This window comes from Athene noctua, chromosome 25 (assembly GCF_965140245.1).
Source record: "Athene noctua chromosome 25, bAthNoc1.hap1.1, whole genome shotgun sequence".
In the NCBI taxonomy this organism is placed as follows: Eukaryota; Metazoa; Chordata; class Aves; order Strigiformes; family Strigidae; genus Athene; species Athene noctua.
The window spans coordinates 867,551-894,534 of record NC_134061.1 but is presented as its reverse complement, the minus strand read 5'-3'; the positions used below and the strand labels follow the sequence as shown (position 1 = coordinate 894,534).

General features: G+C 70.1%; 4 protein-coding genes across 4 annotated transcripts in view; 2 read left to right on the top strand and 2 right to left on the bottom strand.

Moving 5' to 3' along the window:
• Nucleotides 1-7,546: 7,546 nt before the first annotated feature.
• Nucleotides 7,547-9,308, top strand: EIF1 (eukaryotic translation initiation factor 1). The gene is made up of 4 exons (XM_074926652.1): nt 7,547-7,703; nt 7,930-8,093; nt 8,179-8,280; nt 8,564-9,308. The coding sequence occupies exons 1-4, from the start codon at nt 7,673-7,675 to the stop codon at nt 8,606-8,608; spliced, it is 342 nt and encodes a 113-aa protein (XP_074782753.1). The 5' UTR covers nt 7,547-7,672; the 3' UTR covers nt 8,609-9,308.
• A 3,048-nt stretch (nt 9,309-12,356) lies between these two features.
• Nucleotides 12,357-12,777, top strand: LOC141970472 (gastrin/cholecystokinin-like peptide). Its single transcript, XM_074927113.1, has 2 exons — nt 12,357-12,561; nt 12,659-12,777. The coding sequence occupies exons 1-2, from the start codon at nt 12,363-12,365 to the stop codon at nt 12,775-12,777; spliced, it is 318 nt and encodes a 105-aa protein (XP_074783214.1). The 5' UTR covers nt 12,357-12,362.
• Nucleotides 12,778-13,963: 1,186 nt separating this feature from the next.
• On the bottom strand, nt 13,964-19,826 carry HAP1 (huntingtin associated protein 1). The gene is made up of 14 exons (XM_074927052.1): nt 19,636-19,826; nt 17,940-18,016; nt 17,756-17,869; nt 17,556-17,656; nt 17,195-17,303; nt 16,989-17,067; nt 16,743-16,873; nt 16,591-16,665; nt 16,372-16,509; nt 16,233-16,300; nt 15,980-16,147; nt 15,492-15,772; nt 15,181-15,399; nt 13,964-14,776 (listed from the first exon to the last, which is right to left on the bottom strand). The coding sequence occupies exons 1-14, from the start codon at nt 19,730-19,732 to the stop codon at nt 14,670-14,672; spliced, it is 1,764 nt and encodes a 587-aa protein (XP_074783153.1). The 5' UTR covers nt 19,733-19,826; the 3' UTR covers nt 13,964-14,669.
• The window catches only part of ACLY (ATP citrate lyase), an 89,669-nt gene continuing 80,711 nt past the window's right edge, over nt 18,027-26,984 (bottom strand). Inside the window, exon 25 of the mRNA XM_074927041.1 lies at nt 18,027-18,183. Coding sequence (XP_074783142.1) covers nt 18,077-18,183 — 107 coding nt within the window. The 3' untranslated portion in view covers nt 18,027-18,076. The remainder of the gene's footprint in view (nt 18,184-26,984) is intronic.

Sequence of the window (26,984 nt, the reverse complement as noted above, 5' to 3'; positions counted from 1 at the left end):
CCTGCGCCCCCGAAACCTGCTCGGCCCCGCGCCAGACCAGCTGCCGTGGCTCTGCCTCTGCGCTGAGCCCGTGGCACGAGCGCAGCAAATTCTGCAGCGGAGCCGCCTGCGGAAAGGCAACGGCTCCATCCTGACCCGGTTCTCCAGGGGAGCCCCGCGCCGCGGCTGAGCAGGGTGGCTGTCGGGAAGCGCCGTTACGGCAGTGCCTGTGCGGGGGCTGCGGCAAACCCCCCCGCAGAGAGAGGGGCTTCGGGGACCGGTGCAGATGGAGCAGCCAGGAGGTCCCAGCCCTCGGCGCTGCCTGCGGATGCCTCGGGGTGGGGAAATCTGGGGAGATTCGGGGTCCCCTGAGGAGGGCACAGCCCTGGTGTCATCTCTGGGTGCTGCTGCAGGGTCAGGCCCAGCAGGTCTGGAGGCAGACGGGTGCTTGGCTCCCTGACATCTCATAACCAAGCGAAGGGGCTGTGGCCGAGCTGTTTGCCAGCTGCACCCCCAGGCACAGCCACCGAGGGTCCCCTGTCCCCCGGCCCGGCCGGCGCACCCCGGCTGCCGAGACGAGGGGCCCGAGCAGCTCTGTGCTGCCTGTCACCAGGGCACAAGCTAAACACGCTGCTCCTGCAGCCTCGGGGGGCCAGGAGAGCCCCGGGCAGCGCGAGCGGGCACGGCAGGACCCGGCAAAGACGAGCTGTGGCTCCGCAGCCGCGACGCCCTAAAGGACCTCGGGTACCCCGGGTCCCTGCAAGGGTCCCTCTGCCACCGCAACCTGTGCTCTCTGCAGCCCGGCTGTGCCACGGAGCTCCCCGTTCCCCCGTGCAGGTCTGGGCTGTGGGAGCCGGGACCGCGGGACCCCAGAGGTGCCGGCTCCCGGCTGCCGCGGCCAAGTGTTTTGTAAGAGGCAAATCTGTGCAGCGCCGGGCGTCGTGCCGGGCCGGGGCGGCCGGGCTGGGCTCTGCCAGCCGTGGGCAATAGGGAGGGCTGGCTGGCGGCCAGTGTTTGGCCCTGAGGGAGGAGATGTGTGTAGGCAGGGATGAGTGTGCCCGGCCGCGGGGCAGGGCAGGGGCAGGGCTGAGGCTGGGGGTGCGTGGGGACGGGCTCACACCCCTCTCAGGTTTTGCCTTGTAAGTGAAATACGAACTGGAGCGAGGCAGATGCTGACCAAGGTGTCTGCCCTGCCCTGCCCCTTCTCTCTGCTCAGGTCAGCAGAGCCGGCGCAGCCGGGCCCTGCCTTGCACTCGCCATTTCTGCTGCTGTTACCCCAAATACCGCCTGTCCCTTTGCCCCTGGGTCAGCGGGAAGGGGACTCGGCCCGGTGTCCTCTCCCTGTCGCACAGGGCAGGGGAGGACGCCCGAGCCGTTTGCAGGCTGGGCTGGTTCCTCCCTTGGCCGGAGCAGGAGGGTGACCCCAGCCTGGCTGGGATGCAGGGGCGGAGCAGGGCAGCAGCAGCGCCGTGGGGAGGGAAGGGGCTGCTCCTCGCGTGGGCCCTGGAGCCCCCCGACACGTGGGGAGAGCTGCAGGGCAAGGCTCTGCCCCTCTGCCCTTGCCACATCACGGGGGACTCCACTTCGCTGCCCGTTGTGCATCGGCAGCACGGGGCTGTGCGGGGGGGCTGCGGGAGGAGGGTCCCGCCGCTCTTCCCAGTGCATTCAGGGCACCCCCACACCCGGGCACCCAGCGTGGCAGGAAAGGGCCCAGACCGGGCTGTCCCGTGTCACAGACATGACCAGTGCTGGTGCTGGTGCTCGGGCTGAGCTCCCACACGCCAGGAGCTCAGCAGGGCCCTGCCCGGCCCACAAGATTTCCAGCAAAGGCCCTTGCCAGGGTCTCTGCGTGGCCCAAATTCTCTCCCTGACACGGAGCAGGGAGCTCCCTCCGGCTCGGGGGAAGCTGCCTGGCTCAGTCAGAGCGGAGGGGGCAGCTGTGAGCAGGGGGGCTGCAAGGCAGGACTGTGCCATTGCCCCTGCCCGGCTGAAGGGCAGAGCAGCGAGAGGCGAGTGACGTCCCGGCTGAGCCCCCATGTCCCCGGCTGAGCCCCCGTGTCCCCAGGTGAGCCCCCATGTCCCCAGCTGAGCCCCCCTGTCCCCAGCTGAGCCCCCATGTCCCCAGCTGAGCCCCCGTGTCCCCGCTGCTCCTCTGCCGCACTGGCCAGCCCCCCCCAGCGCAGTGAGGGCGCCGGGCCGGCACCTTCGCCCCTTCCCGTGGTGCCCAGCAGCGTGGCCCAGGTGCCATGAACTGCAGGAGAACAGGACGTGCCTGGCAAGAGCACGTCTGCTGGCGTGTGCGAACAGGCTGCGCCGGGCCCGACGCGCAGAGCTGCCGCACAGGGGCCATCCGTCCCCCCGCCCCGGCACGGCCCGATGCCGAGGCTCTGAGTCAGCCCCACGCTGGCTGCGCCTGGTGCCGGCAGCGCCGCGCTCCCGTCCTCCATCAGGAGAGACTGAACGCAAAAATCTGTCACGGCTCTCCCTGCCCCGGCTCCTCGAGCTGCCCTCGCTGCAGAAAACCCCTCGGACCTGCTGCCAGTCACTGAGCCACGGGGCCAGCCACAGGGGGGACCCAGAGGTGTCACTGGGGATGGCCCATGCGCAGGGGTCACCGTCCTGCTCCCCACCAGGCACCCGCAGAGCTGCTGGGGACGGTGGGACGTGCGGGCAGGGTCTGCGCTGCCCAGGAGCCCCCCCAGCCCCGCGGGCAGAGCGAGGCTGGGCAGGAGAGCAGGCAGGGCACTGCCCGGGGGAGCTGCGCCCACCCTTCCCAGCCCCCGCCAGGTTGCTCCAGGCTGATGCCGAGCCCCCAGGTGAGGGATGGGGCTGTCTGGGTCCCGGTGACCCCCCCAAGGTGACATTTATTCGATGTGAGCACCGAGCAGGGTGTGCACGGGGGCCTCAACCTCGGCCGGGGGGAATGGGTGCAGGCCAGGCCTCATCCTGGCCCATGGGAACAACGCAGGACCTGCTGCAGCACCCCTTCTCTGCAGGAAACCCGGGGGGGTCCCCGAGCCCCTGGAAACCCTCCCTGTGACAGCCCCCCAGCACCTCTGCACCTGCCCGCAGGCGCTGGGCCCAAGCCTGGAGGGACGGCGCAGCTGGGGCTGCAGCCCCCCACCCCGCTGGGGCTCCCCCAGGGCCCCCCAAGGCTTGTGCACAAGTGCAGGCAGGGAGAGGCTGAGCCGGGCTGTCGGCTGGGCTGGGCTGGGCTGAGCTGGGCTGGGCTGGGCTGGGCTGAGCCCCAGTGCTCAGACCTCGCCTGGCACCTCGCGGAGAGGAGAGGTTTCACAGCTGGCGCTGGGAAAGGCCAAGGGGGAGCGCTGGGGAGGCCCTTGGCAGGGGACGGGAGGGCGAATAAACACCATTAGGGAGCAGAACTGCACCCCAGGGGCGAGGGGCAGGGGAGGGGGCTGTGCCGGGACACGCTGGGGCAGCACCTGAACCCCTCTGACCGTCCGGGCAAGAGCGCGGGCAGCGCCGCCAGCCTCGGAGCCTCCCGCAGGCCACGGCCCCACCGCGGGCGGGCAGAGATCCCTTCGCTTGCCCCTCACCTAAACACCTCCCGGGTCTGCAGACCCCAGGGGGTGAAGCGCCGGGAGTAGCTGTGTCGGGGAGGGAACGTGGCGCTCGAGCAAACAGCCCGAGATCCCTGCGCTGCCTCTGGCCAGGCCTCGGCTCTTCCCGGGAGAGGTTAATCACCAGGGCTGGCGTCTGGCAGCGCTGCCTGCGCTGATTAATGGGATCAAACGCTGCACATCACAAAGCCAGCTCATCCTGAATCCAGGTCTGTGCAGTCACCCCGAGGTTGCAGGAAGGATGTCAGAAAAGCTGGTTTCTAGGAATGTCCCAGCCCGGAGGCATTTCTGAGCTGCGGGAGAAGCAGTAAAGCAAAATGCCGGGACGATTCCTTCCTCTCTGCCACGCTTGCCCGGTGTATCAGAGGGGCACCAAGGCCCCCAGCTCAGAGCACAGGGTGAAATGGCCTTGTGGGACTCAGAAGAGAGAGACCCGCAGTAAGCCAGGGCTCGTTGCCCCCCAGGAGCCCCGTGAGCCCCCAGAACCGCTGCTGCAGGACCCCGGCTCTCTGGGTTGAGCTGCTTCACCCCAGGGTCGCCGGCCCTGTCCACGTTTCCCCCCTGAAATCCTGGGGTCTAGCAGGAGCACCGACACCAGGCAGCCCCTGCCCTCGCCCCCAGCACGTTTCCTCGCTCAGGGGCCGCGTGTGCCCTCGCTGCCGAGGGACAAGATGGTTCCCAGGAGCCACCTCCAGCCCAAAGCACGACGGCAGAGCCCTCGACCGAGGAGCAGTGACGCAGGTGTCACAGGACAATGACTGCTCTGGGCCCTCTGCTCCTCCTGCTGACCAGAACCAAACCTGGCAGCTCAGCAGCCGCTGCCAGGGCCCCACGCACTGGGATTTTCCCGTGCACAGAGCCAGAGTTCTTTGCCAGGCACTGGCCATAAATGAAGCTGCAGCAGCTCCGTGCTACCTGCCGGGATGCTCTTGCAAAGGAGATCAGGATTGCCACCTCGTGGGCAGCCCGGGAGGAGGCAGCTCCTCGGGAGGGCAGGGACGCAGAGGCAGGTCGGGACCGAGCACCCAAAGATGGACTGAGGTGAGGAAGGTGCAAGGGGCTCAGCCCCAGCGCCCCACTGAAGCCACCCGAGAGCGCAGGGGCCTGCCCTGAAGGACAAAAAATTGACGTTAAGATTTCCCTGTTAGCGCCCGGCCCATCACCAGCCACGGGCTGAGCTCTGGTGTCTAACACACACTCACCTCTTCTGGGAGTTTACCGAAGGCTCTGGGGGTCCAGTGTCGAGGATACGAACCGGGGCGTGTCGTGGGGCCTCTGTGAATCTGCAGCGACGCTGATAAACGGACTCTGGGGCACCCCGGGCACCCTGGCCCAGGCAGCCCTGTCCGCCCACCAGCAGACGTGAGACAGGAGGTAGCAGTGACTGCCCGAGCGTCTGGCATTGAGCACGATAAACGGTCTCTTTGCTGTCACAAGGACACAAGGACTCTGAAACGCCTCCAGCAGAGAGAAGCCGTGTAAATCTCTCACGGCTTCTCTGCTGTCTGGAAACACCACCATGCAGCTGCTAGAGACGGTTCTTTTTTTCTGGGGGAGAAGGAAAATCTGATCAGAAAAAGAGGAGAGAGAAGAGCCATCTGCTTGTTCATGATGGCTGTGGAGCAAATTCACATTTAAATGAAAATTTAAGCCAGTTCTTCAGCTGATCTGTCACATAGAGACGCACAAAAGTGACAGATGCTTTAGAAACAGAAGCGAGACACAGAAATACAGCAACGCAAATTATTCTTTCTACCTAGTGCGAGATAAACAATTCGCCTTTATCTTAAATAAAACCCCCAAGAATGATGCAACATCTAAGCCATGTAATGGCTGCCAGGACCCACAGATGGCAGCACACCCAGATGCCAATAAACTGTCAAAAATACGTAGTATTTCAGAGATGGCTCCCAGAGCAGGGCAGGAACACCTACACAGCGAGAGCTGAGGCCACAGGAGATCTAAAAGGAGCCGATGAGCTCCAGGAGAAACGATCCGCAGCCCAACAGATGCAACGCAGCAGCCCCAGGTCTCCCTGGGGGCAACGTTCCCGCTCCGAACGCGCCTCCCAGAGGAGAGTTTACCCTCCATCTGGATCTGTATCGCTTCTGACCCCGTTAATTGTGTAGGAGATTTATTGTTCTTTGTATCTGGGGTTCCAGTGTATTTTTAGAACGTGTAATGCATCTCTGAGCTGGATGTGATGTTCATCTGCCAGCAGCCCCCGCTCCGCAGCGCGCTGAGCCAGGGCTGGGAGTCGCGTCGCTTCGCGAGGGCCCTTCAGCCACAGCAGGCACCAGGGAAGCGAGAAACTGTCTTTCTTTAGCAGCTCATACCGAACGCTGAGACACAGGCTCCCAGCGCCCGAACTAGGACCCAGCAGCAGGATTAAATGTGTCGGGTTTTGAAGTACGTTTGATCACATCTCCAACCACGGGGCTCTGAGGCAAGGCCCAGACCTGAGATCACCAGTTCCCAGGGACCGGGGCTCTGGGGCGGTGACCGGCGGCTTCGCCCCGCGGGCCCGGAGCCCCTGGGCATGGGCAGGGCAGGCCGTGAGCCGGCGCCTGACGTCGTCCTGAGGGACCCCCCGCGCCGGCTCACATTGGGGCTCGTCGCTCTGCTGAAAACTCCCCAAAACCCCTTTTGCTCAGCATGTTACAAAAGGCCAGACCGGCCCTTCCCAAGCGCCGTGACCAGGGTTACGGGGACATCCCGACAGAGCCAGAGCACCGCGACCGCCCGGCGGGACCGGGGAGGCGACGGGCCAACAGCAGCCACGCGGCACCGGCCGCTCAGGACAGGCCGCAGGGGCGACCGAGGTCACCGTGCAGGGAGCGGCTACACTGGCCAGCGTCCGACTGCCTGAGCTGAAATGCAGCAAGAGCCAGGGGACTTATTTCACATATTTAAAAGAGAAAAAAGTTGCCTTTTGTGTCAGATTTGGGTGTTACCTTGAGCGTTTTCCCTTTGGCGTCGAGGAGCGCCCAGGCCCGCTCAAGAGCGCGGCGTTCTGCAGCACCCTGGGCCTCAGAGCGTCTCCCTGCCGGGCAGCCCTGGGAAACGAGACCAGAAGCAGATTGCGCCTGGACACGGCTCCCTGCTCGCCCCGCGCGGCCGTCACGGCGCCGCCCGAGCGGCTCCCAGGGGCACCCGCGGAGCTCGGCGAGGCCAAACCCTGGGCGCGAGGGCCCGCACGAGGCACCCGGGCACCGGGCGGGCAACGTCACCCATGGGCAGGCAGCACGGGGGGGGGTGACGGGGTGTCCTGAGCACTGGGAGACCAACCGGGGGCCCCCCCGCGCCGCACGGGCTGGCGAGCAAACGCCTCGTGCACCCGCCGGAGCCCCGTGGGCCGCGGCGACGCCTCCGCTCGGCCACGGCAGCGCGCGAGGGCTGCGGGGACCGGCCCGGCCCGACCGCATCTCGCTGCCGCCGGTCCCGCCGCCGTCCCGCGGCCCCGAGGCCGGCGCAGGGAGGGGGCCCGGCACCGCGGCGCGGGGGGTCCCGTCCCCCCTCGGGGATCCTGCACCCAAGGGCCGCGCCCGCCCCCCGAGGCCTCGTCGCACCGCGGGGATCCCGCCCTGCGCCGGGCCCGTGACGCACAGCCCGGGGCCGGGCCCCACGCCAGGGCGCCGCTGCCCCCGCCCCGCCGCAGGGCTGGGCCCAGCGCGCAGCGGCCGCGGGCGGCTCCGCGGGGCCCCGGGGCCCGGTCCCGGCGCAGCCCCGGCCCCGCCAGGCGCCGCCCGCCCCGCGCATGCGCCGCGCCGCGCGAGCCCGGCCCCCCCCACACCCCCCCCCGCCCCCCGGCGCGGGCCTCCCCCGCGCACGCGCGCGGCCCCTCTCGCGCCAGCCGGGGCGCGGCCGCGCTCGCCCGTGCGGCGTGACGCCCCCGCGCGTTGACCAATCACCGCCCTCGCTTCCCGTGCGTGCTGGCGTCACAGCGGGCCGTATATAAGCGGGCGGCGCCAGTCCCGCCCCCCTGACAGCGTCTCGAGCCGCCGCCGCGAGAGCATCCTCCGCCGAGAGCCGCTCGCGCCGCCGCCGCCCCCACCCGCCGCCTCCGCCGCCGCCGCCGCCTCCGCCGAGGGAAGGGAAGGGAAGCGTATCGTATGTCCGCTATCCAGAACCTCCAACCCTTCGGTGAGGCCCTTTGTGCGGCGGCGGGGCCGGGCCGGGCCGGGGGAGCGGCCTGGCGGCCCCGCCCTGAGGCGGCCCCGCCCCGTGGCGCAGTTGCTATTCCCGGGGCCGGTTGCGTCAGCCGCGAGGCGGGGGGGGAAGGGGCGGGTCCTGCGTCTGACGGGCGGGCGGGCTGGCCAATGGGCGGCGGGGCGGCGGCGGGCCGGGGTCTGACGGGCGCTCTCCGCAGACCCCTTTGCTGATGCAAGTAAGGGTGATGACCTGCTCCCTGCCGGCACTGAGGACTACATCCATATAAGGATCCAGCAGCGGAACGGCAGGAAGACCCTCACCACAGTCCAGGGCATCGCGGATGATTACGATAAAAAGAAACTGGTGAAAGCCTTCAAAAAGGTGGGTGCTGCCGGGGTTGCCGGGGGGCTGCGGCGGCGGCTGGGAGGAGGCCGCTGTGCTGAGCAGGCTCTTCTCTTCCCTGTAGAAATTCGCCTGCAATGGAACTGTAATTGAACACCCCGAATATGGAGAAGTGATTCAGTTGCAAGGTGACCAGCGCAAGAACATCTGCCAGTTCCTCGTGGAGGTGGGTCCCTGGGGTCTGCGCGGGCCAGCGGAGCGCTCGGCTGGACGTGGGGCTCCGCTCATAACTACCGGGCTCTCCGTCGTGTCAGCGCAGCAGGCTGGTGGAGGAAGCTCGCTCTGTTCTTCTTGAAATTCTTGCTTGAGGCAGATGCCGCCCGGCGAGGTTTTGCGCTTGCAGTCTAACCTCAGTCCGTGCTTTAGCGGGGAGCAGGAGTGAGGCGGCCGGGTGTGCGCAGAGGCCTCTCTGCTGCCCTGTGCTGTAAGGTGCGTTTTCTTTCTTGCAGATTGGACTGGCTAAAGACGACCAGCTGAAAGTCCACGGGTTTTAAGTGCCTGTGGGTCACTGAAGCTTTATGCAAGAAGATTTCCTTACCATGAGATTCCCATCTGTCCCTTGTCATAAGTTTAAAACCAGCCAGTTTGTGTAATGTAACAATCTTGGGTCCACTGTTCAGTCTGGACTAGTGTAATTCAGTGATGTAATAAACTGACACGAGCCCATGCTATCTCGTCTTGCTGTCCCTCATTTAACAGAGGTAAATCGGGCGTGGGGCACGGTCCAGCCTGAAGCCAAAAGTAACCAGATGGTCCAAGTTAAGCCAAGAGACTCGGCCCGTCCGCCCGGAGACCGCCCGCATCGCCCCTGGGTCCAGCTGCTCTTCGTGCCGATGGACGTGACCTCCCGCGGGCCGGCCCCGCGCCCCCCCCGCCGCACGGCCCCTTCCCGCCGGGCAGCGCCGGCCCGGGGAGCCGGGGAAGGAGCCACCGAGGAGCCACGGCCAGGCGGGATGGCGGCAGCTGGGGGCTGGCCTGGGCCCCCGCGCGCCCCCCCAGACTGGGCTGGTGTCCCCCAAGGAGCCCCTTGGGTTAAACTCCTGACAAGGGATCGATTCTGGACTAACGCTCCGCGCACCCTTACGTGCCACTAGCAACCGCCGCCCGGGGAAGCAACAGGTTTTTGGTTTCATTTTTAATGTTTTATGTCATGTATTTAAAGTCTTATTTAAATAAAAATGGTTTTCAAACGCATTGGCGTGGTGGATTCGGTTGTTTTCTGGAGCCGCGGTGCCTTGTTTTCTGGAAGCGGTGACGCCGCGGGCGGGGAGCGGCACTGGGGGGGTGCTGGGGTGCTGGGTGCCGAGTCGTGCCCGTCCTGGGCCGCAGCCCTCGTGCTCGTGGCACCCTCGGGCAGGGCCGAACCGCAGCGGGGAGGGGGGTGGGATGGCTGGGGGGGCTCTTCTTGCTGAGCCCCCACCAAGCAAACGCAGCGTCACTTGGGGTCCAACGTGCCCCGGCAGAGCAGCTCTGTCAGGGGGGCGACAAGAAACGTGCGCGGGGGGGCTGCGCGTTCCCCCCGCCCCGGGCAGCCCCTCGCCTTCCCAGAGCACCGAGGCCCCCCGAGTGCGCTGAGGGGGCAGGTGCCCCCCAGCCCCGCAGTGTCGGGGCTCGGCCCGGGGCCTGGCACAGCGCGGCCGCGGCTCCAGAAGTTCAACGTGGCCTGCGTGCGCTGGGGCGTGTGGGGGTTCCTGCCCTGGGGTCACCCGGCTGCCGCCCCGGCCCCACTTCCTCTGCCAGCGCGGCGCAGGCTGGGCCGGGGCGAGGGTCTGCCCAGGCGCGGCCTGGCCCGGCTTCCCTGCCCGGCCCACGGCGCCGGGGAAGCGGCTGCGGTGCCCCCGTCACCCTGACGGCTCATTTGGCCCAGATTGAGCCGTTAAAAGCCAGAAATTGCAAAACGATTTGTTTGTTCCTTGTGAAAAAACCACCCGGCAGCGCGAGCGGTCGATGGCCGCGGAGCGCGGGCGCTGCTGTCCCTGCCCATCCAAAGCCCATTTGTTCTGGGGTTGTTTGGGGAGTGTGACACCAGCGTGACACCAGCGTGACACCAGCGTGACACCAGCGCGGGGGCACGGGCCGGCCCGCGGGGGCACTCGCGCGGGTTTATTGAGCGAGGGAGACGAATGTTCTCTGCAAATACAGCAAGAGGAGGGCAAATACGGGCAGGAGGAACCCCAGGCTATCGACATACAGGCATGTACACATACACACGCGTGTCCTCATGCCTGCAGCTCCGTGTGTGCGTACATGGGGAGCTACACACGTGCAGGTGTGTGTACACACGTGCCCGTATGTACAGTGATACACCACACACACACACACACACACACACACACGTGCCCCATGAGATTCACCCCCCCAGACAGACAAACAGACGGACAGACAGGCCCATTTGTGTGCACACGGACACACAGAGTGGCCCTCTACCACCATCTATAGCCGCCCTTTTACATACGTGTCCATACGTGTGTGTCTGGCTGTTGACACCCGGGAGGCTTTGACATGGCGAGATGCGTGTGCCCGAACACAGGAACATACATGTGAGTGCGTGTTGGGCACTTGTGTGGCCACTCTCTGTCTCGAGCTACATCCACAGCCAAATCTGCGGGCTCGCTACACCCCAATAGATCGTCTCATGTGCAGCTGTATGTTCAGCGAGAGGCTGCACGCACCAGCACAAGCATGTATGTATGTACATATGTACAGCATTATGTAACTGGGATTTATCTAGCTGTATATTTACCCGTGTGTCCATAGTTATGCATTTTTATCCATATGTGCATGCACACAACCATGGCCAATTGATCCTTATAGACCCCAGCCACGTACACACACATGTATGTGCACACGTGTGCGTGTCTGTGTCCAGCTGTCAGGTGTGTCTCTAGCTCTTTGTCCCTAGAGCTGCACCCACATGTAGAGCCGGCTGTAGCTGCGCACCTCCTGTGTGTGACCGTGCAAGCTTTGTATGCATTTAATGACGTATGTAGATACAAATTACACACACAGGTCACAAATTACACACACACAGGTCACAAATTACACACACACATATGTAGGTCACAAATTACACACACACATATGTAGGCATATCTGTACTGCCCAGTGCTGTGCCCAGTTGCTCCATCCATCTCCCCACCTGCACACACACAGAGCTCGTGTGTGTATTAACCACATGAATAAACAGCTGCATGTATGTGAGTGTGTACAGGGCTCTACATGTATGTATAGGTATTATGTGTGACTGTATGTGTACACGTGTGTGTACATGTTCACTAAAGCAACAGCTGTGCTGTTGTGGATCCATACACGCAGCCAAGGCCGAGGACCCTCTGCGAGGTCTGCAGCGACGTGTGTCCGTCTGTAGCTGTGTATGTGCAACTACACACGTCTGTACGCAGGCATCGCCATCTGTGTGTGCGTGTGTGTGTATGTACACGGGGGGGGGGTCTATCTCTGGATAGATGGCTATCAAGCTCTGCGTGTGTGTATGTTTATGCGTGTGCACCGCGTGTGTGTGCACATACACCCCCTCTAGCCGTGCAGCTGCAGCTCCAGCTGTGTGCGTGTACCGAGACCCCCCCGCCCCCCGTAAGTGTGTGTACACTGAGCTCTGTGTGCGCATAAACACACGGATGCAGCCGGGTGTTATGGATTGATAAAGTAGTTACACATTTATGTATGTGTACACACCCCGCGTGTGTGTGCGTGCACACGTGTGTGGCCGTGGGGCTGCCCCCCCGGGTGGGTGCGGAGCCGCCCCGGGGTGGGGCAGCGGCGGCAGCACCTTTAAAAGCGGGACCCAGCCGGGGCTGCGCCGAGCACCCACCCGCCAGCCCCGGAGCCCGCAGGTGAGTCCTGGGGGGGACGCGGGGACCCGTGGGACCGGGGGCCCCTGGGGACGAGCACCCTGCTGCCGCTGGCCGCAGGGTTTGGCTCTGGCAGCCCTGGGGCGAGCGGGGAGTCGGAGCCGACGGTCCCGACGGGGCCCGTCCAGCTCCGCTCGATGAGTCGATGATTTGGGGGGACTTGGGGACCTGCTGGGACAGGGGGATGGAGAAGACTTGGGGACCGGACAGGCGGGATGGCGGGGACTTGGGGACCCACCGGGAGGGACAGAGAGGACACGTGAGCTGGCCCTGCCCTGGGGACGAGCACCCCGCTCCCCGCACGGGTCGCCCCTCGCCGCAGGCCGAGTGTCCCCAGCTCGGTGGCCGCAGCCCCTCCCCTGCCAGTCTCTCCGCAGCCATGAAGGTGAAGGCGGCCATCGGCCTCGTCCTCGCCGTCGTGGCGACCGTCGGCCTGTGCCGGCCCGCGGCCGAGGCGCCGGGCGCTGCGGGGGCCCCCCGCCAGCCCCCCCCCAGCCTGGTCCGGCGGGACTGGCCGCAGGCCCTGTCCCAGGAGCAGAAGGACCTGATCTCCCGGGTCCTGCCCCACATCCTCACAGGTAACGGGAGGCGCGGGGCGGGCAGCGCTCGGGGGGTCCGCGGGGCACAGCCCGGCCCCCCGGGGGCAGCTCCAACCCGCCGCCCTCTCCCCGGCAGAGCTGAGCGATCGCAAGGGCTACCTGCACGGGGACGAGGAGGCCCTGCACGACCACTACTACCCCGACTGGATGGACTTCGGCCGCCGCAGCGCCGAGGGCGCGGGCGATGCCGCGTAGCTGCTGCGCGGGCCCCAACGCGCAGAGCACCAGCGCGCTCGGTGCACGTCCCCTCCCGCAATAAAGCTTTGGCACGACCGACCCAGCTGCTCAAGACGGTGCTGGGAAGAGCTGGGGGGGCGGGAGGTGGGATTCGCCCCCGGCCCCAGCAGGAAGCGCAGGGCAGACGCGGCACACGGGCGCTGCTTCGTGACTTCACGTTTATTTGACGGGGGACGGGGGCGAGGGAGCAACAGCGACACCCCCAGAAACCCCCGCACAGGCGCCCCCCAAGCTGGGGGTGCTGCTGCTATTCTGTGGGCAGGAAAGACTTTAAAACCCCCATTCCTTTTAAAAATCGGCCCAGCCAGGGGTGGGGGGTCTCACCCTGGCTCAGGCACGGCCCCCCCGGGACCAACCGAGCATCGTCCTCTGCTGCAGCAGCGCCGAGGGGCCGAGCTGCCCCGGGACAGGCTCCGCAGAAGCAGGAACAGTTTTTATTGCCAGCACCTGGCTCCTGCGAAGTGTCTATCCCCCCCCCAGCGGGGGACAGGGATGCAGCTCCCCCAGAGCCCTGGGCATCACCCCCCGCAGCGCGACCTGGGCCGGGGGAGCATCGCGGGGTCGGGTCCTTGCAGCCGGGGCAAAGCCCCCCCCGAGTCGGTGCCGGGCGGGCAGCCGGCCCCCAGGGCCGCGCCCGGAGCTGCCCGTCCCGTCTCCATTTCCCCGGGGCTGGGGGACGAAGGGGACGCGTCTCGTCCTGAGCCCGTGGGCTCTGCAGCAGCGTCACGTCGGCGCGGCCCGGGCTGCCCTGTGCTCCCCCCGGGCGGAGGGCAGCTCCCCTCTGGCCACCACCTTGTCCAGGCCCAGGCGCCGCAGCTTCTCCACCAGGTTCAAGCTGAAGATGTTGCTCCTGGGTGGGGGCCCGTGCTGCCCCCCAGGTGCCAGGAAGGGCTGGGTGTCAGCGTGCTGGGGGGGGAGCGGAGGGGCCCACCGTGCCCCAGGCCCCGGCCTTGAGGCGGAGATGCCCCGAACCAGCAAGAGCCTGGTGAGTCCCAGGGGGGTGCTCGGGGGCCCGGGGCCAGGTGCCAGCACGGGGGAGGACGGCGCTGGTGAAGGGGTGCCCCCGCTCAGCCCCTCAAAGGGCCCACAAGAAGGCACAACGGCGTTATACAGACTGCAGGGAGAGAGAGAGCAGGAGGGGGGGGTCAGTGGGGGGCCCTGGCCCAGGCGATGCTGCTGCATGGGCCAGAGGGTCCTCAGGGCCCCCTTTTCTCCCCCCTCCACACTCATTCACATCATGAGGCGGGCTGTGGGAGACCCCCACCCCTGCAGCACTGCCCAAGTGCCCCAAAGCTCATGGCAGGGTGCTGGGGGGGCTGTGGCCATGTGTCCCCCCAGCTCCCAGGAGGGGCTGGGACACGGCTGCCACTCCACGAGCGTTTTCCAAATGCGACGGGTTTTGTGTAACAGCGTACAGTGAACTCCAGCTCACAGCGGCCCCAGCCCCCCTGGCGGGGGCTCATTAAGGCCAAGCAGTGGTGGTCGTTAATTAAGGGGCAGCTCAGGGCCCAGGCAGGGGGAAGGGGCTGGCTGAGGCACAAGCGCAGAGGAGCGAAGTCACGTCCCCGGCAGCTCCGGGAGCAAACGCTGCTCGGCCCAGGGCCAGCCCAGCCTGGGGAGGGCTCCTCTTCCTCTTCTTCACAGGGAGTGGGCTGGGGGGTCTGGTCCCTGCTCGCCGGGGGGGTGCACAGCCCCCACACCCAGCCCCTCAAGCATTTGGGGCCATTTCAAGCATCTCTCCAAGCGTCAGGGGCTGCAGATGGGCCCCCGGCTGCTGGGGGGAGCAGGGGTGGGGGGGCCAGGCTGGGGTGGCGGTGCAGGCAGTGCAGGCGGTGGGGGGGCCACGCGCCTTACCTGGGTGTCACCGTGGTGATCTCAGTGGTGGGGTGGAGGATGTGGCAGGTAGTGACGGTGAAGGTGGACGGGGTCTGGGGGAGGTTGTTAACAGAGAGGAACACTGGAAGGGACAGGAGACACGGGGTTAAGGGGAGGGGGGGGCACGGCCCCGGCAGAGGCAGAGAGCGGAGGGCAGACAGAGCCAAAGCTGGGCTGCGAGCGGGAAGCTCCGGCTGGGTTGGGGTCCGGCGGTTGCTCAGAGGGGGCTGCGAGCACAAGAGGGACCAGGAGCCGACGTTTCTCCCAGCCCCGACCCTTCCACAGGCTCCGGTGGGTGCCCATGAGGGCTCACCCTGCCGGGGGGGCTGCAGAACGGCCCCGGTGCAGCCTCAGCCGGAGCATCCGCAGGGGCAGGGACGGGCAGCAGGGACAGGAGGGTGCGGGGGGGTGCGAGGGGCAGCCTGGGCAGGGGGACAGGGGTGTCCCGGGGGCCGCGTCCCCTCCGTCCCCTCGCCCCGCGCTCACCCCCGGGGCGCTCCTTGGCTTTGGGGGGCACTGAGGTAGGGAGCAGCTGGAAGGAGCTGGCGTCCACGTCGTCCTCCTCCAGGTCGTTGAGGCTGTAGATCTCCTCCAGGTCGGTGTCCAGCTGCCTGAAGTCTTTGGTCAGCACCCCGGGACGGGGCACCAGGATCCCCCCCAGGTTGGGCCGTGCCAGCTGCTGCCAGTGGTGGAGTGTCACAGAGCCTGGGGGGACACAGAGCCGGGACAGCTCAGCCGGGATCGGGACCCTCCGAGCACCCCACAGCGGGAAGCCAACCCCCCCCGTCCCCCCTCACCTTCCAGGGGCTTCACGATCTGCAGCTTGTCGGGCAGGAAGGTGAGGGAGCCGAGGGAGAAGCCGGAGCCGGCCGTGAGCTCGGAGCCTCCCGAGTAGTTGGTGCCGGTGGAGACGACGCTCCCGTCGGGGGTGAGGAGGCCGCCGGAGCCCTCCCCGTCCCTCAGCCGCCGCAGCTTGTGCTCCCGCTCGGCCTCGAGGCAGCAGCTCTCCGCGGCGAGGCCCAGCCGCCGCGCCGACAGCCGCTGCACCGCGGCCTCCAGGTCCTGCCGCCCCGGGGCCCTGCGGGGGCAACGGCCTCAGGGTGCTGGGGGCCACGGTCCCGCACCGCCCCCCCCGCTCTGCCAGGCCCCAGCGGCCTCCGGCCGGGTCTGCCCCCCCGCCCCAGGCGTGTGGCACCAATTAACGCTCCGATGTGATCGAGATCCCACCAACATCCCCCGTCCCGCACAGGGCTCTGTCCCACCCGGGCCCCCCCGCGGCACTCACCGGGTGTCCTCGGAGCCGGAGCAGAGGGTGCGGGGGGTGCTGGCCCCCCCGGAGGGGGCAGCTGACAACTGCTTGGAGCCCGGCACGTGGTGGGGAGACTCAGAGCAAGACTTGGCTTTGGCCGCCTGGTTCACCGCTTTCACCGTCTCAAAGACGCGCAGGTAGCTCCTGCGGGCAGGGACGGACCCTTGAGCCAGCCCCCCCGGGACCCCCCCCTCACGGCCCAGCACCAGGCACCGGTGCCAGCACTCGCCTGTAGTCCGAGGAGGAGCTGTCTGTGCCCTTCCTCATCATCCCCTTGATCTCAGCCGCCAGCGAGTCCTGGAGACACAAGGGACGCGGCGTCAGCAGAGGGGAGAGGGGAGCCCCCCCCCCGGCTGCCCCCCGCTCACCACGGGCAGGAGGCTGGTCGTGCCGTAGCGGCTGACGATGCTGTTGGGGAGGCTGCGCCCCCGCAGGCTCTTCACCTCCTCCTGGGCCTCCTGCAGCATCCCCCCGCACTCGGCGTACTTCTCCTGCAGGTCCCGCAGCTGCGGGCACGGGCAAAGCTCAAACACGGCCCCGGCGGCGGGAAGGCAGGACCCCCCCGGGACCCCCCTCCCCGGGCTCACCTCCATCCGGAGCTGCTGCTGCACCTCCTTGGCCAGGGCCAGGTGCTGCTGGAGCTCCTCCACCTCCGAGCCGTACTGCGGGCGGGAGCGGGCAGGTCAGGCTGTGCCCCGCGCCCCCCCAGCGCCCCCCGGCAGGGGCGGGGGTCACCCACCGTGCGGCACTTGTGCTGCAGGTCGACGACCTGCGCCAGGAGCTGGCTGATCTCCTCCTGCTGCCGCGCCGTGTCCTCGGCCTTGCGGGCCAGCTCGTCTGAGAGGTGGGCGACCTGCTGGCTGGCTTCGGCTGCGGAAAGCCCCGGGCCCGTCACCGCCGGGAACAGCCCCCCAGCCCCAGCGGGGATGCTGGGCAGCGCCGGCAGACCCCCCCCGCCCAGCCGGGCCCCCCCAGCCCCACGTACAGAACTGCTCCACACAGTCGATCATCAGCTGCTGCTCCTGGTCCTCGTACTGAGAGGTCTTGGTTGCGATGCTGGCGGCCTGGGGGAGCGTTGGGGGGGGCTGAGCACGATGGGCAGGAGCTGCAGCTCCCCCCGGGAGCCAGCTCAGGGCCCCCCCAGCCACAAGCACCCTGGGAGGGACATTCCCCCCCGCCAGCTCCGCTCACCTCCAGGCGAAGCTTCTGGTTCTCCTCCTCCAGGCACCTGAGCTTCTGCTGCAGGGTGTCGTACTGGAAGTACTGCTGCAGGGACAGCGAGGACTCGTGCCGGCGCAGCCTGGGGACGGCGGGGAGGGCGCTGAGCACCCCCAGCGCGGGCAGGATGGGGCTGCCCGCCCAGCCCCCTGCCCGCTCCCCCCAGCTCCCAGGCAGGCGTCTGCAGCGACCCAGCTCTGTGGGGCCGGCCCCACGGCCGCCGCGGGAGGGAAAGCAGCTCCAGCCCCGGAGCTACGCCCAGAATGGTGACGGCTCCTGCCCCATGCCTCTGCCCGGGCCCCCAGGAGCAGCGGGACAGGGACCCCCCACTCACGGGGTGGAGGTGGCGGAGGTGGGCTCGCTCTCCTCCGTCGTGGTGGTGTAGAAGTGGAGCAGATCGTCCCGCATGGAGACCTCGTGGCGCAGCTGCGCGATCTGGGGGGGGAACAGGCCTCAGGGCACAGCCGGGGGGGGCCGCAGCCACCCGCAGCCCCCAGGCCGAGGCCAGGGCCCCCCGTACCCACGGGCCGTCACCTCCTCTTTGGCCAACTCCAGCTGCTCCTCCAGGAGCTCGTTGCGCTCGCTCAGGCTCCGGTTCTGCTTCAGCAGGGACTGCCCGATGCGCGCCGCCAGCTCCAGGTCCCGCTCCTTCTGCGAGGGGCAGCTCTGCCTCAGCCGGGCCCTGCCCCCGCCCGCCCCCCCGCGCCCCCCAGCGTACCTCATCCAGCAGGTTGGTGACGGCGTCGATGTCGTGGTAGGTCTTGGTGATCCTGACCACACGCTCAGCGCACAGGACTGGGGGAGAAGGACGAAGGGTGAACCCCCGCACTGGGCTGGGGGGGGCGGTCCGGGGGCTCAGCACCGTCCCCCCACTGCTCCCCATCGGCAGCGCCGGGGGTGGCACGGTGGAGGGAGGGGGGGCGGGTGCTGCAGGCCCACAGCGCGGCTCCTCCGGTCACCAAAAGGGACCTTCGGTCTGCTCGGCAGCACCACGGGACACGGGGTGCTCCACCCGCCCCCGACCCTGCCCGCATCCTGGGGCAGCGCAAAAGGCGCCGAGCCCCCCGCGCTGCACCCACCCCCCAGCCCCGCCGCAGGACACTGGGCCGGGGAGGAGGGAGGGGGCCAGGCAGGGAGACAGGATTGGAGGTGACATCTCCAGCGCAGACCAGGCCGGAGCTCCAGCAGGAGCCGCGGTGGGCGGCAGCGAGCCGAGCCGGGCAGCGTCCCCTCCAATCTGTCCCCAGCCCCTCCCGCGGGTCTCCCCCCACACGCCGGCTCTGCCCTACTTTCTCCCCGCTGGCGCTGGCCGAGGCAGAGCCCAGCGCGTCCTCTGGGGCTGCTGCACCCCGCACCCACCCCGCACCCTCCCCGCCGCGACCCCGCTCGGAGCGAGGGGCAAAGGCAGCCGCAGGCGGGCTGTTGCCTCAGTACCAGGCAGCCGCCGGCCCCGGCTAAAGCCCTGCCGCCCCCCCGGCCGCTATCGGGGTCTCTGGCAGGGAGAGGTGGCGCGAGGACGGGGACATCTCTGTGTCCCCCCCGCACCAATCCTGTCAGCCCCGCCCGCAGAAGCTGCCAGACAGCGCCGGGCACCCGGGCGGCAGCGAGCGCGACGCCCCGGGCCCTGCCTGCACCCCCTCCAGGTGTTCAACCGCCCCACGGGCCTGTGCCTCAGTTTCCCCCGGCAGAGCCGCGCTGGCAGCGCCCGGGGCCGCGTCCCGGGTCCCAGCCCCAGCCGGGCGGACAAAGCGGGTTACGGGGAGCGGCTCAGCCCCACAAATCCCATTACGCCGCCCCAGCCCGGGTTGTGTAACCGCGGCCGTGCCCCCACCCGCCACCCCCGACCCCTCCCCGGGCGCTGGCCCTGCCCCGCAGCGGGCACGTACCCCGCGGGGAGGGGGGAGAGGCTGGGGCTGGGCCTGCCCCCCCCCGCCAGGGCCTGCTCCCCGCAGGGGTCCCCAACTGCACCTCGTCAGGCCCCTGAGCCGTTAATTGGAAATAATTAGAGCATGAGCATCGTTACAGTTCGAGCAAGGGGCAGGCCCTGGAGACACTGGGGGCTGCAGCGCCGGCAAACACGTAAACAACCCCCCCCCATCCGCGGGCCTGATCCAGCGCGATGCGGGGACCCCCCCCCTCCATCCCCACGGGCACACGCAGCCCCGGCGGGGGCCCCTCGCCCCGTCCCTCGGCCCCCACGGCAGGGACAACCCTCCCTGGGGCCGGGATGACCCAGGGTCCCCCAAAGGACCAGGCGGCAGCTTCCCCGGGATGGAGCTCGGGGGGGGGGGGGCCGGGGGGGCCGCGCACCCCGCGGCGGGGAGCGGGAAATGCGCGGCCGGGAAGGGCGACGGCTCCAGCCCGGGGGGAGAGACCCCGGCCCCGCTCCGCGGCCCCCCCCCGGCCCCCCTCACCTTCCTCCAGCTCCCGGGCGATGGGGTCGGGGCCGCCGCCCCGCTCCGCCGCCCCGCTCGGCTCCTCGTAGGCGGCGGGGCTGCTCCAGATCTCCATCGCGCCGAGCCCGCCCCGCCGGGCGCTCCCGCCCCTATTTATAGGGTCGCCCCGTCCGCGGGCACCTGCCCGAGCGCGTCCCACCGGGGCCGGGGGCGGGGCCGGGGGGGCCGGGGGCTGCCCGCTCCCCCCGCGGCGTGGGCCGGCTCTCTGCGGCTGCCCGCCCCCCCCCCCCCGGGAGCCTCGGGGACACGGTCCCCACCGGGGCACCCCGGAGGCAGGTCCCCATCGCACCCCAGGGCCAGGCGCCCCGTCGGGACACCCTGGGAACCCCCCCGGGACGATCCTGCTCAGCCCCCCCCGGGGTGCTGATGCTGCCGGGCTCCGTGTGCCACCGCCCGGCCCCAGCCCGCGGGCTCAGGGGGTGCCCGTGGGTGATGGTGGGCGCTGACTGCTGGCAGGGGACGCTGAGGGGCCACCGGGCCCCGGGCAGCGGCGTCGCGGGGCTGACCCGCCGCCTCACGCACAGACGAGCCCCCCCGGAGGGTCACGGGGAGGTTTTGGGCCCCTCACCCCAAACCCAGACTGGGTGCAGGGCTGGGGTCCCCGTGACGGCCACGTCCCCACGTCCCCACGTCCCCACGTCCCCACGTCCCCACGCTTTGCCTGGCCAGCCTCGGTCTCCTGTCCCGGGCCTGGGCCCCCACCGCCGCCAACCCAGCGCGCCCCGAGTCCTGCGGGCGCCCGGCGCGGGGCTGGGACCCGCGAAGGGCTTTTCCATCCCCCTCCGCCCCGTCCCGCTCAGCACCCCCCTCCTCTGAGCCGGCACGAACCCGGCCCCCCCGTGCCCCGTCCAGGCCGCCCCGCGCTCCCTGCCTGGCACCCCCAGCCCCCCCCAGCCACACTTGCGCAGAGGCAGCGCCGGAGCGGGGGAGCTGAATAAATGATGTTGTGCTGAATTATGGAGGAGCCGGCTGGCACGTAGCGCAGGGCTCGCGGGCGGGAGGGCAGCGGGGCTGCGCCGAGGACCCCCCCGGCACCCCGGCACGGTAACGCCACCGCACGCGCTGCCCGGGCCCTGTCCCTGCCCCGCGCTGTTCCTCGTTGGTACCAAACTAACCCCTGAATCGACGGGGCGGGCGCTGCCCCTCATCGTCACACGGTGCCCGTATTTGCCTGCTGGACGCCCACCCGCTGGGGGCCGGCCCCCAAACCACGTCCCGCCGGACCCCCCGACCCTCCCCGAGCTGAGGCCGCAGCCCAGCACCCTCAGTCCCAGCCTCTCCCTCCTCCTTGCACCCAGTGACGGCAGAGCAGGGGCCCAGCCCCCTCCCCGGGGCACCCACCCCCCAGGCACCCCAAGGACACCAGGAGTGTGTCTGGGCAGGAGCCGCTTCTTCCTAATCCCCTGCCCGGGGATTTGCTCCTCCGGGCAGGACCGGGGCGCAAGCAGATTACAGGGGGCTATTTCTGACGGTGGCTTAAGGGTTTGGGTAAAGGGATGAGGCAGCGCGGGCCCCTCCAACACGGGGGGCTCCGAGAAATGGGGCTCCCGGGGCTGAGCACGGCTGCCCCCACTGAGAGGGGCCGGGGGGGTCCCCGGAGTCCTGCTGAGCCGGGTGCTCCCGTGGCTCATAAATGGGGTGTGGGGCTCAATCCTCGCACTGTCGCTGCAGGGTAGGGGGGTGCTGATGGCTGGGGGGCTGCACCCCGCTGCCGGCTGAGCGGGGAGGGGGGCTGCAGGGTGCGGAGGGCTGCAAGCGCGGGCAGGGCACGGCGGGGGTTTGTCCCCGGCGCAGCCCGTCGCGGGCAGGGGGGTGGGAGCCGGGGCTGGCGGCGGGGCCGGGCCCTTGGCCCCATCTGTCTCCTGCTGCCCCCCATCCATCCCCCAGCCCCTCGCCCTAATCCCGTCCCCGCCACACGTGAGCCGGAGGCAGAAGCAGAGCGGAGATAATCCCTCTGTGCCCCCCGCCAGCAACCGGCCTCGCCGCACCGCCGCGTCTGCCCCCGGGTGCCTGCAGCCCCGGCTCCAGGGCCAGCAGCGGCCCCCGGCCCCCCTCGGCCTCCCCAGGCTGTCTGGGGGGGCAGCAGCACTGGGGGCCACCGGCCGCCCCCCCCAGCGCCCCGCCACGGCAGGGTGCGGGGGAGCGGGGACGTGCAGGGGCTCCCGGGGCGCGACAGAGGCTCCGTCCGAGCGCTGGGCTCAGCGGGCGCTGCTCCCGGAACTGGCCCGGGATGTTCCAGGCGTCGAAATCCCGCCCGTCAATCCCCTCAGCGGCGATTAGCTCCCGGGCTGCCCTCGCGGCCCTGCCTGCACCCGCTGCCTGCACCCCCTGCCTGCACCCCCTGCCTGCACCCCGCTGCCTGCACCTGCTGTCTGTACCCCCTGCCTGCACCCCCTGTCTGCACCCCCTGTCTGCACCCCCTGCCTGCACCTGCTGTCTGTACCCTCTGCCTGCACCCCCTGCCTGCACCCTGCTGCCTGCACCTGCTGTCTGTACCCTCTGTCTGCACCCCCTGCCTGCACCCCCTGTCTGCACCCCCTGCCTGCACCCCCTGCCTGCACCCCCTGTCTGCACCCCCTGCCTGTACCCCCTGCCTGCACCCCCTGCCTGCACCCCCTCGGCGCAGGACGGGGCACTCACGGAAGTACTGCAGGGTCCCCTCGATCTGCCGGGGGGTGAGGGGGGCCGCAGGCTCCGGGGGGCCGGGGGGGGCACGCAGCCAGTCGTCGTGGTCGTAGCCGAAGACGGTGTCGGCCCGCAGCGTGTAGCGGGGCAGGTGCTCGCCCAGCAGGCTGACGATCTCCACCTCGGGGACGTCGCCGCTGCACAGCTCTGGGGACAGAGGGTGCAGGTCAGCCGGGCGGGGGGGCTCCCGGGAGGAGTTGGGGGCGGGGGGTGGGGCCCGTGGGTGGGGGAGCCCAGTCTGTCCCCTCGGGGTTCGGGGCTGATGTCACCAGCCGGGTCTGCCCCTGAAACTACTGGTGAAGGGACTGGGGGTCCTCCCGCAGGGTGGCACCCAGGGACCCCCACCCCAGCTCCCCCCTCACCCCCCCGCTCTCTGCGGGCAGGGCCCTGCTGCCGTCTCCTGGCCGCGCTCTGCCCGGCCGAGCGGCGCTGGGGACGGTCAGCGAGGGACATGGGGACAGGGCCCAGACCCGCCCGGAGCTGCCCCAGCCCCGCACCCCCTCGCCCCGGTCCCCAGGGCCACCCACTGTCACCGCCCGGCTCTACCCACCCGTGATGGTGGCAGCATCGCGGCGGCTGCCCGCGGCCGACCCACGGGGTGCGGGGCTGGCGTGGGGCTGGGCAGCGCCGGGGGGGCCCGGGCTGGGCCGGAGGGCGCAGGCGGGCGGGCGCTGGCCGGGGGGGGTCTCTCGCAGGACCGCGGCGTCCAGTTTGGCTGGTGTTACGTGGGGGGGCCGGCTGCCATGGGGAGAAGCACCTTCCTCCCGGGCTCCCCGGGGCTGCGCTGGCGGGCGGTGGAGCCCCTTCTCCGGCCCCTGCCTGGGGAGAAGGAGCCTGAGGGGGACGTCTAGGGACCGGGGACACATCCTGAGCCCCGTGCCCGGGCACCCACCGTCCCCAGCATACTGCCGCTGGCCAGACTCCCTCCCCAGGCTTGTGGAGACCTGGACAGCACGGCCAGGGCTGGGGTGTCCCCGCTCCCCGGCCTGCCGTGGGGACAGGGGGACCGTGGGGACAACCAGCACCGGGGCAGGCCCCTGCTCAGCCCCCGCTGGTGCTGAGCGCGGGGCAGGTTCAGGGATGTGCCCGGGTCAGCGTTACCTGCTCAGCGCCGCCTCCGGGGCGGCTGCTACGTGAGGCCGGGGGGGGCTCAGCACCAAAGCAAACACTTGGTGATGTCCGGATCAGCGCCGGTGCCAAGCGGGGGGAGAGGATGCTCTGAAGGGACGGGGCAGGACCCTGCCCCCCCCCGGGTTTGCTGCTGGGCCCCTGCCTGCGGCACCGGGCAGGGAAGGAGCCGTGGAGCTGCTCGGCGGTGGGAGGGCACGGCCGTGGGGAGCCCCACCTTGGGGAGCAAAGTTCGGCCGCGAACCTCCACCCCCTCAGCACCAGGATGCGAAGCGGGGACCTGCCGCGTCGCCCAGGGCAGGGCTGGGCAGCATCCACGGCCGCCCCATCCCAGCCATAAACACATCACGAGACGGGCCATAAAACCAGCGCGTTCCTGCTCTTCTGCCACCGCCAGCGGCCCTGGCTCGGGCTGCGGCCGCCGCTGGCACTGCTGCCCCTCTGCCCGCCCCATCTCCAGCCCTGCTCCCACCTCCCCTGGGCCTGGGCAGCGGGTTGATGCCGGGGCAGCGCTGCCCTCCCTCCCAGCACGTGCTCACGGCTGCGGTCCCGGCTGCAGCACCCAGGCCAGGCCACCCTGCAGCTCCCTCCGGCGAGGCCGGATCCTCCCCAACACCCAGGACGGGCCCGAGGCAACAGAGGTGCTCCGGAGGGCACGCGCAGCCCCACGGCCCTCTGCCCCCCGGCACCGGCAGCACCGGACCTAGGCAGCCCCATCCTGCCCCGTGCTGCCCAGGGCACAGGTCCCCAGCCCCAAGCCCCCAGCCCCGCTGCTCCCCGGAGAAGGACGGGGACCCACCGTGCCGAGGTGCCGGGCGGCCGCTGCCTGCGCGGAGGGAGCCCGGCGGTGAGTCAGCGCTCGGCCGGGGCTGCCAGAGCCCTGCGTCTCCTTTTGGCCCAGCTCCTGCACGTACATTAATTATCCCGGGGGGGGCACCTCGTTCAGACGCGTGCGAGCAGCTCCCATCGCTCCCAGGCCCTGCTGTCCCCCCCAGGCCGCCAGCACTGGGCTGCCGGGTGACCTGGGGAGCTGCCGGCGGGGGCTGGCGGGGAGGAGGGTGGTGGCACCGGGGCACGGGCGGGCGATGGGGGCTCAGGAGCGGGCCCCCGCTCAGCCCGTGCCCGGGTGCAGGCGCAGACCTGCGCTCGCTGCTCTGCCCTGCCCCGACGCCTTCGCACGGCTCCTGCCCGGGCAGCTCCCTGCCTGGCCGGCCTCGCGGGGGGGGGCACGGCGGGGCTCGCCCCGAAGCCCCTTCCCCACCCTGCGCCCGGTGCCGGCAGCAGCTGAGCAGTGCCGGGGCATCTGCGCTCGCTCGGGGCTATTTTTTCCCCTCAGCTGCTGCGACAGGAGCCTGGGCCTGGGGGGGGGACACTGCGAGGAGCCTCCAAGTGCCCGGGCCCGGGGGCTGCAGAGCAGCAAGGCCGAGGCCAAGGGCGAGGTGATGCCTCAGACCCACCGCGGGGATGGGGGTGGCTGCGGTCCTGCCCTGCCCCCTGGCCAGGGGGTGTCCCCAGAGGGGTCCCTGCAGAGCCCCCCGGGCTGGGGACACCCCCGCTCCCGTGCAGGGAAGGGCACGGACGTGGCCGGGCTGCAGCTCGCGCAGCACGTTCAATCCCCCCCCGATGCTCAGGTGACCCCAAGGGGCAGCACCTGCCCGAAGCATCGTCCAGGAATGGGCCCCCCCTGCACCCGGGGCCACCGCGGGCTGGGGTCCTGCCCCGGCGGTTCCCCCTGCGTGGGACCCGGCTCCCCAGCTGAGCGGGCTCCCCAGCTCCGTCGTCTTTGCTCTGCCGTGACCCCCCAGCTCCCGCCGCTCCGGCCCTGGCGCAGAGCTCGCCGTGGCTGACCACGCCGTGGGTCCCGGGGCCCCGGGAGCTCAGTCCCCCGCTCCCGGCAGGAGCAGCCGCAGCTCCGTCAGCCTCATCCGCAGAGCAGGGAACCCCCCCGCGCCCCCAGACTGCCGGGTTCAGGCATCGGGGACCACGAAGCGCAGCCAGACCCCGGCCGCTGCCGCCCAGCTGTGGCCAAACCGTCCCCCGGGACCCCCGGGACCCCGTCGCTCCCGCAGGCCCCGGCTGCTAACGCCGAGGGAGCGGGAAATCCCACCCAGGCGAGGGGCGAAGGCTGCGGCAGCGAGGCGGGGGAAGCGTCACGGGTGTCGGAGCCCACGCGTGGGAGCGGGGCCGCGGGGGGAGCCGAGCGCCGAGAGAAGGGCTGAGATGAGGCAAATCCTCTGGGGGGGTCCGCTAGCCACCACGTGTGGCACCCCCGGGGGACCAGCGGGGACGGGCTGGGCACAGCCCGGGGCTCACCCGCCGGGGACTTGGGGTGCCCCGGGGGAAAGTGGGGCGCTGGGGGGGGGCTGGGGGCACCGCGCACCCGGCAGCAGGGACCCCGAGCACCCCGGAGGGGGGGTGGGATCCTGGGGGAGCCGGGGCTCGGCGCGGGGGGGGCCGGGGTGCACTCACCGCTGGGCGCTGCTCCCGGCGGAGGCGGCGGGGCCCTCGCACATCGCTCCCGCGGCCCCGCCGGTAACAGAAGCCGCTCCCCGGGCAGGTGCGGAGCGGGGCCGGGCATGCCGGGACCTGTAGTCCCGCCTGTCGCCTCCCCGGGCACCCCCCGGCCCTCCCCGGGGGACCCCGCAAGCAGCTCCGGCTGTCCTGGTGTCCTCTGGCTCTGCCTCCCCCCAAAATCCCAGCGGTGCCCCCCCGGCAGCCCCGCACGCTGGGACTGGGGGTCTGGGGACATGCGGTCCTGCCCCAGGGAGGGGACCCCAGCGTGGGTGAGGGGCACGTCCCTGCCCACGGCCCCAGGAGGGGACGGGTCCCCCCTGGGGATGGCCACAGAGTCCGGCCCCTCCCGTGGCAGATGCTCTGGGGCATCTGCAGGCCCGGTGGCACCTTGGGGACAGCCGGATCTGCCACCAGGCACGTCCCCGATACCACCGGTGGGTCTGGCTGGGGGCGCCAGGCTTGGGCACAGCCAAACCCCCACCCCAGGACACAGGGCTGGAGCCCCACGTCCCCCCCGGCACCGAGGCTTGGGGTGCGGCAAAGTGCTGGCAGCTCCTCGGCGTCCCTGGGGAGGTGGGTGGCAGAGCCTGCCCCCGGGCAGGGGCACATCTGGGCGCACGGACGCTGCCCCACCCCGAGCAGCACCCGGGCCTTAGTCCCGTTGCCCGTCACGGATCTGTCTCACGTCCGGCAGCGGCTGCAGGAGGCAGCGGGCCCCGGCCCCCAGCCCCGGCCCTCGGGCGGCCCCGGCCCCGCTGCCCTCCGGAAACGCGCTCGGCTCTGCCCGGAAAGCAGCTGTTGTCGGCTCGGCCCGGTCCTGGCACGGGCCGCAGGAGGAAGCGCGGCCGCGTCCCCGGGGCTCAGCCGCGGCCCAGCTCCCGCAGCCCGTCCCCGGCTCCTGCTCCCAGGTCCAGCCGCGGCACGACGGGCGCATAAACCTGCACGTCCCGCCGCGCTCCGCAGCAGAACCCCGGGCCTGT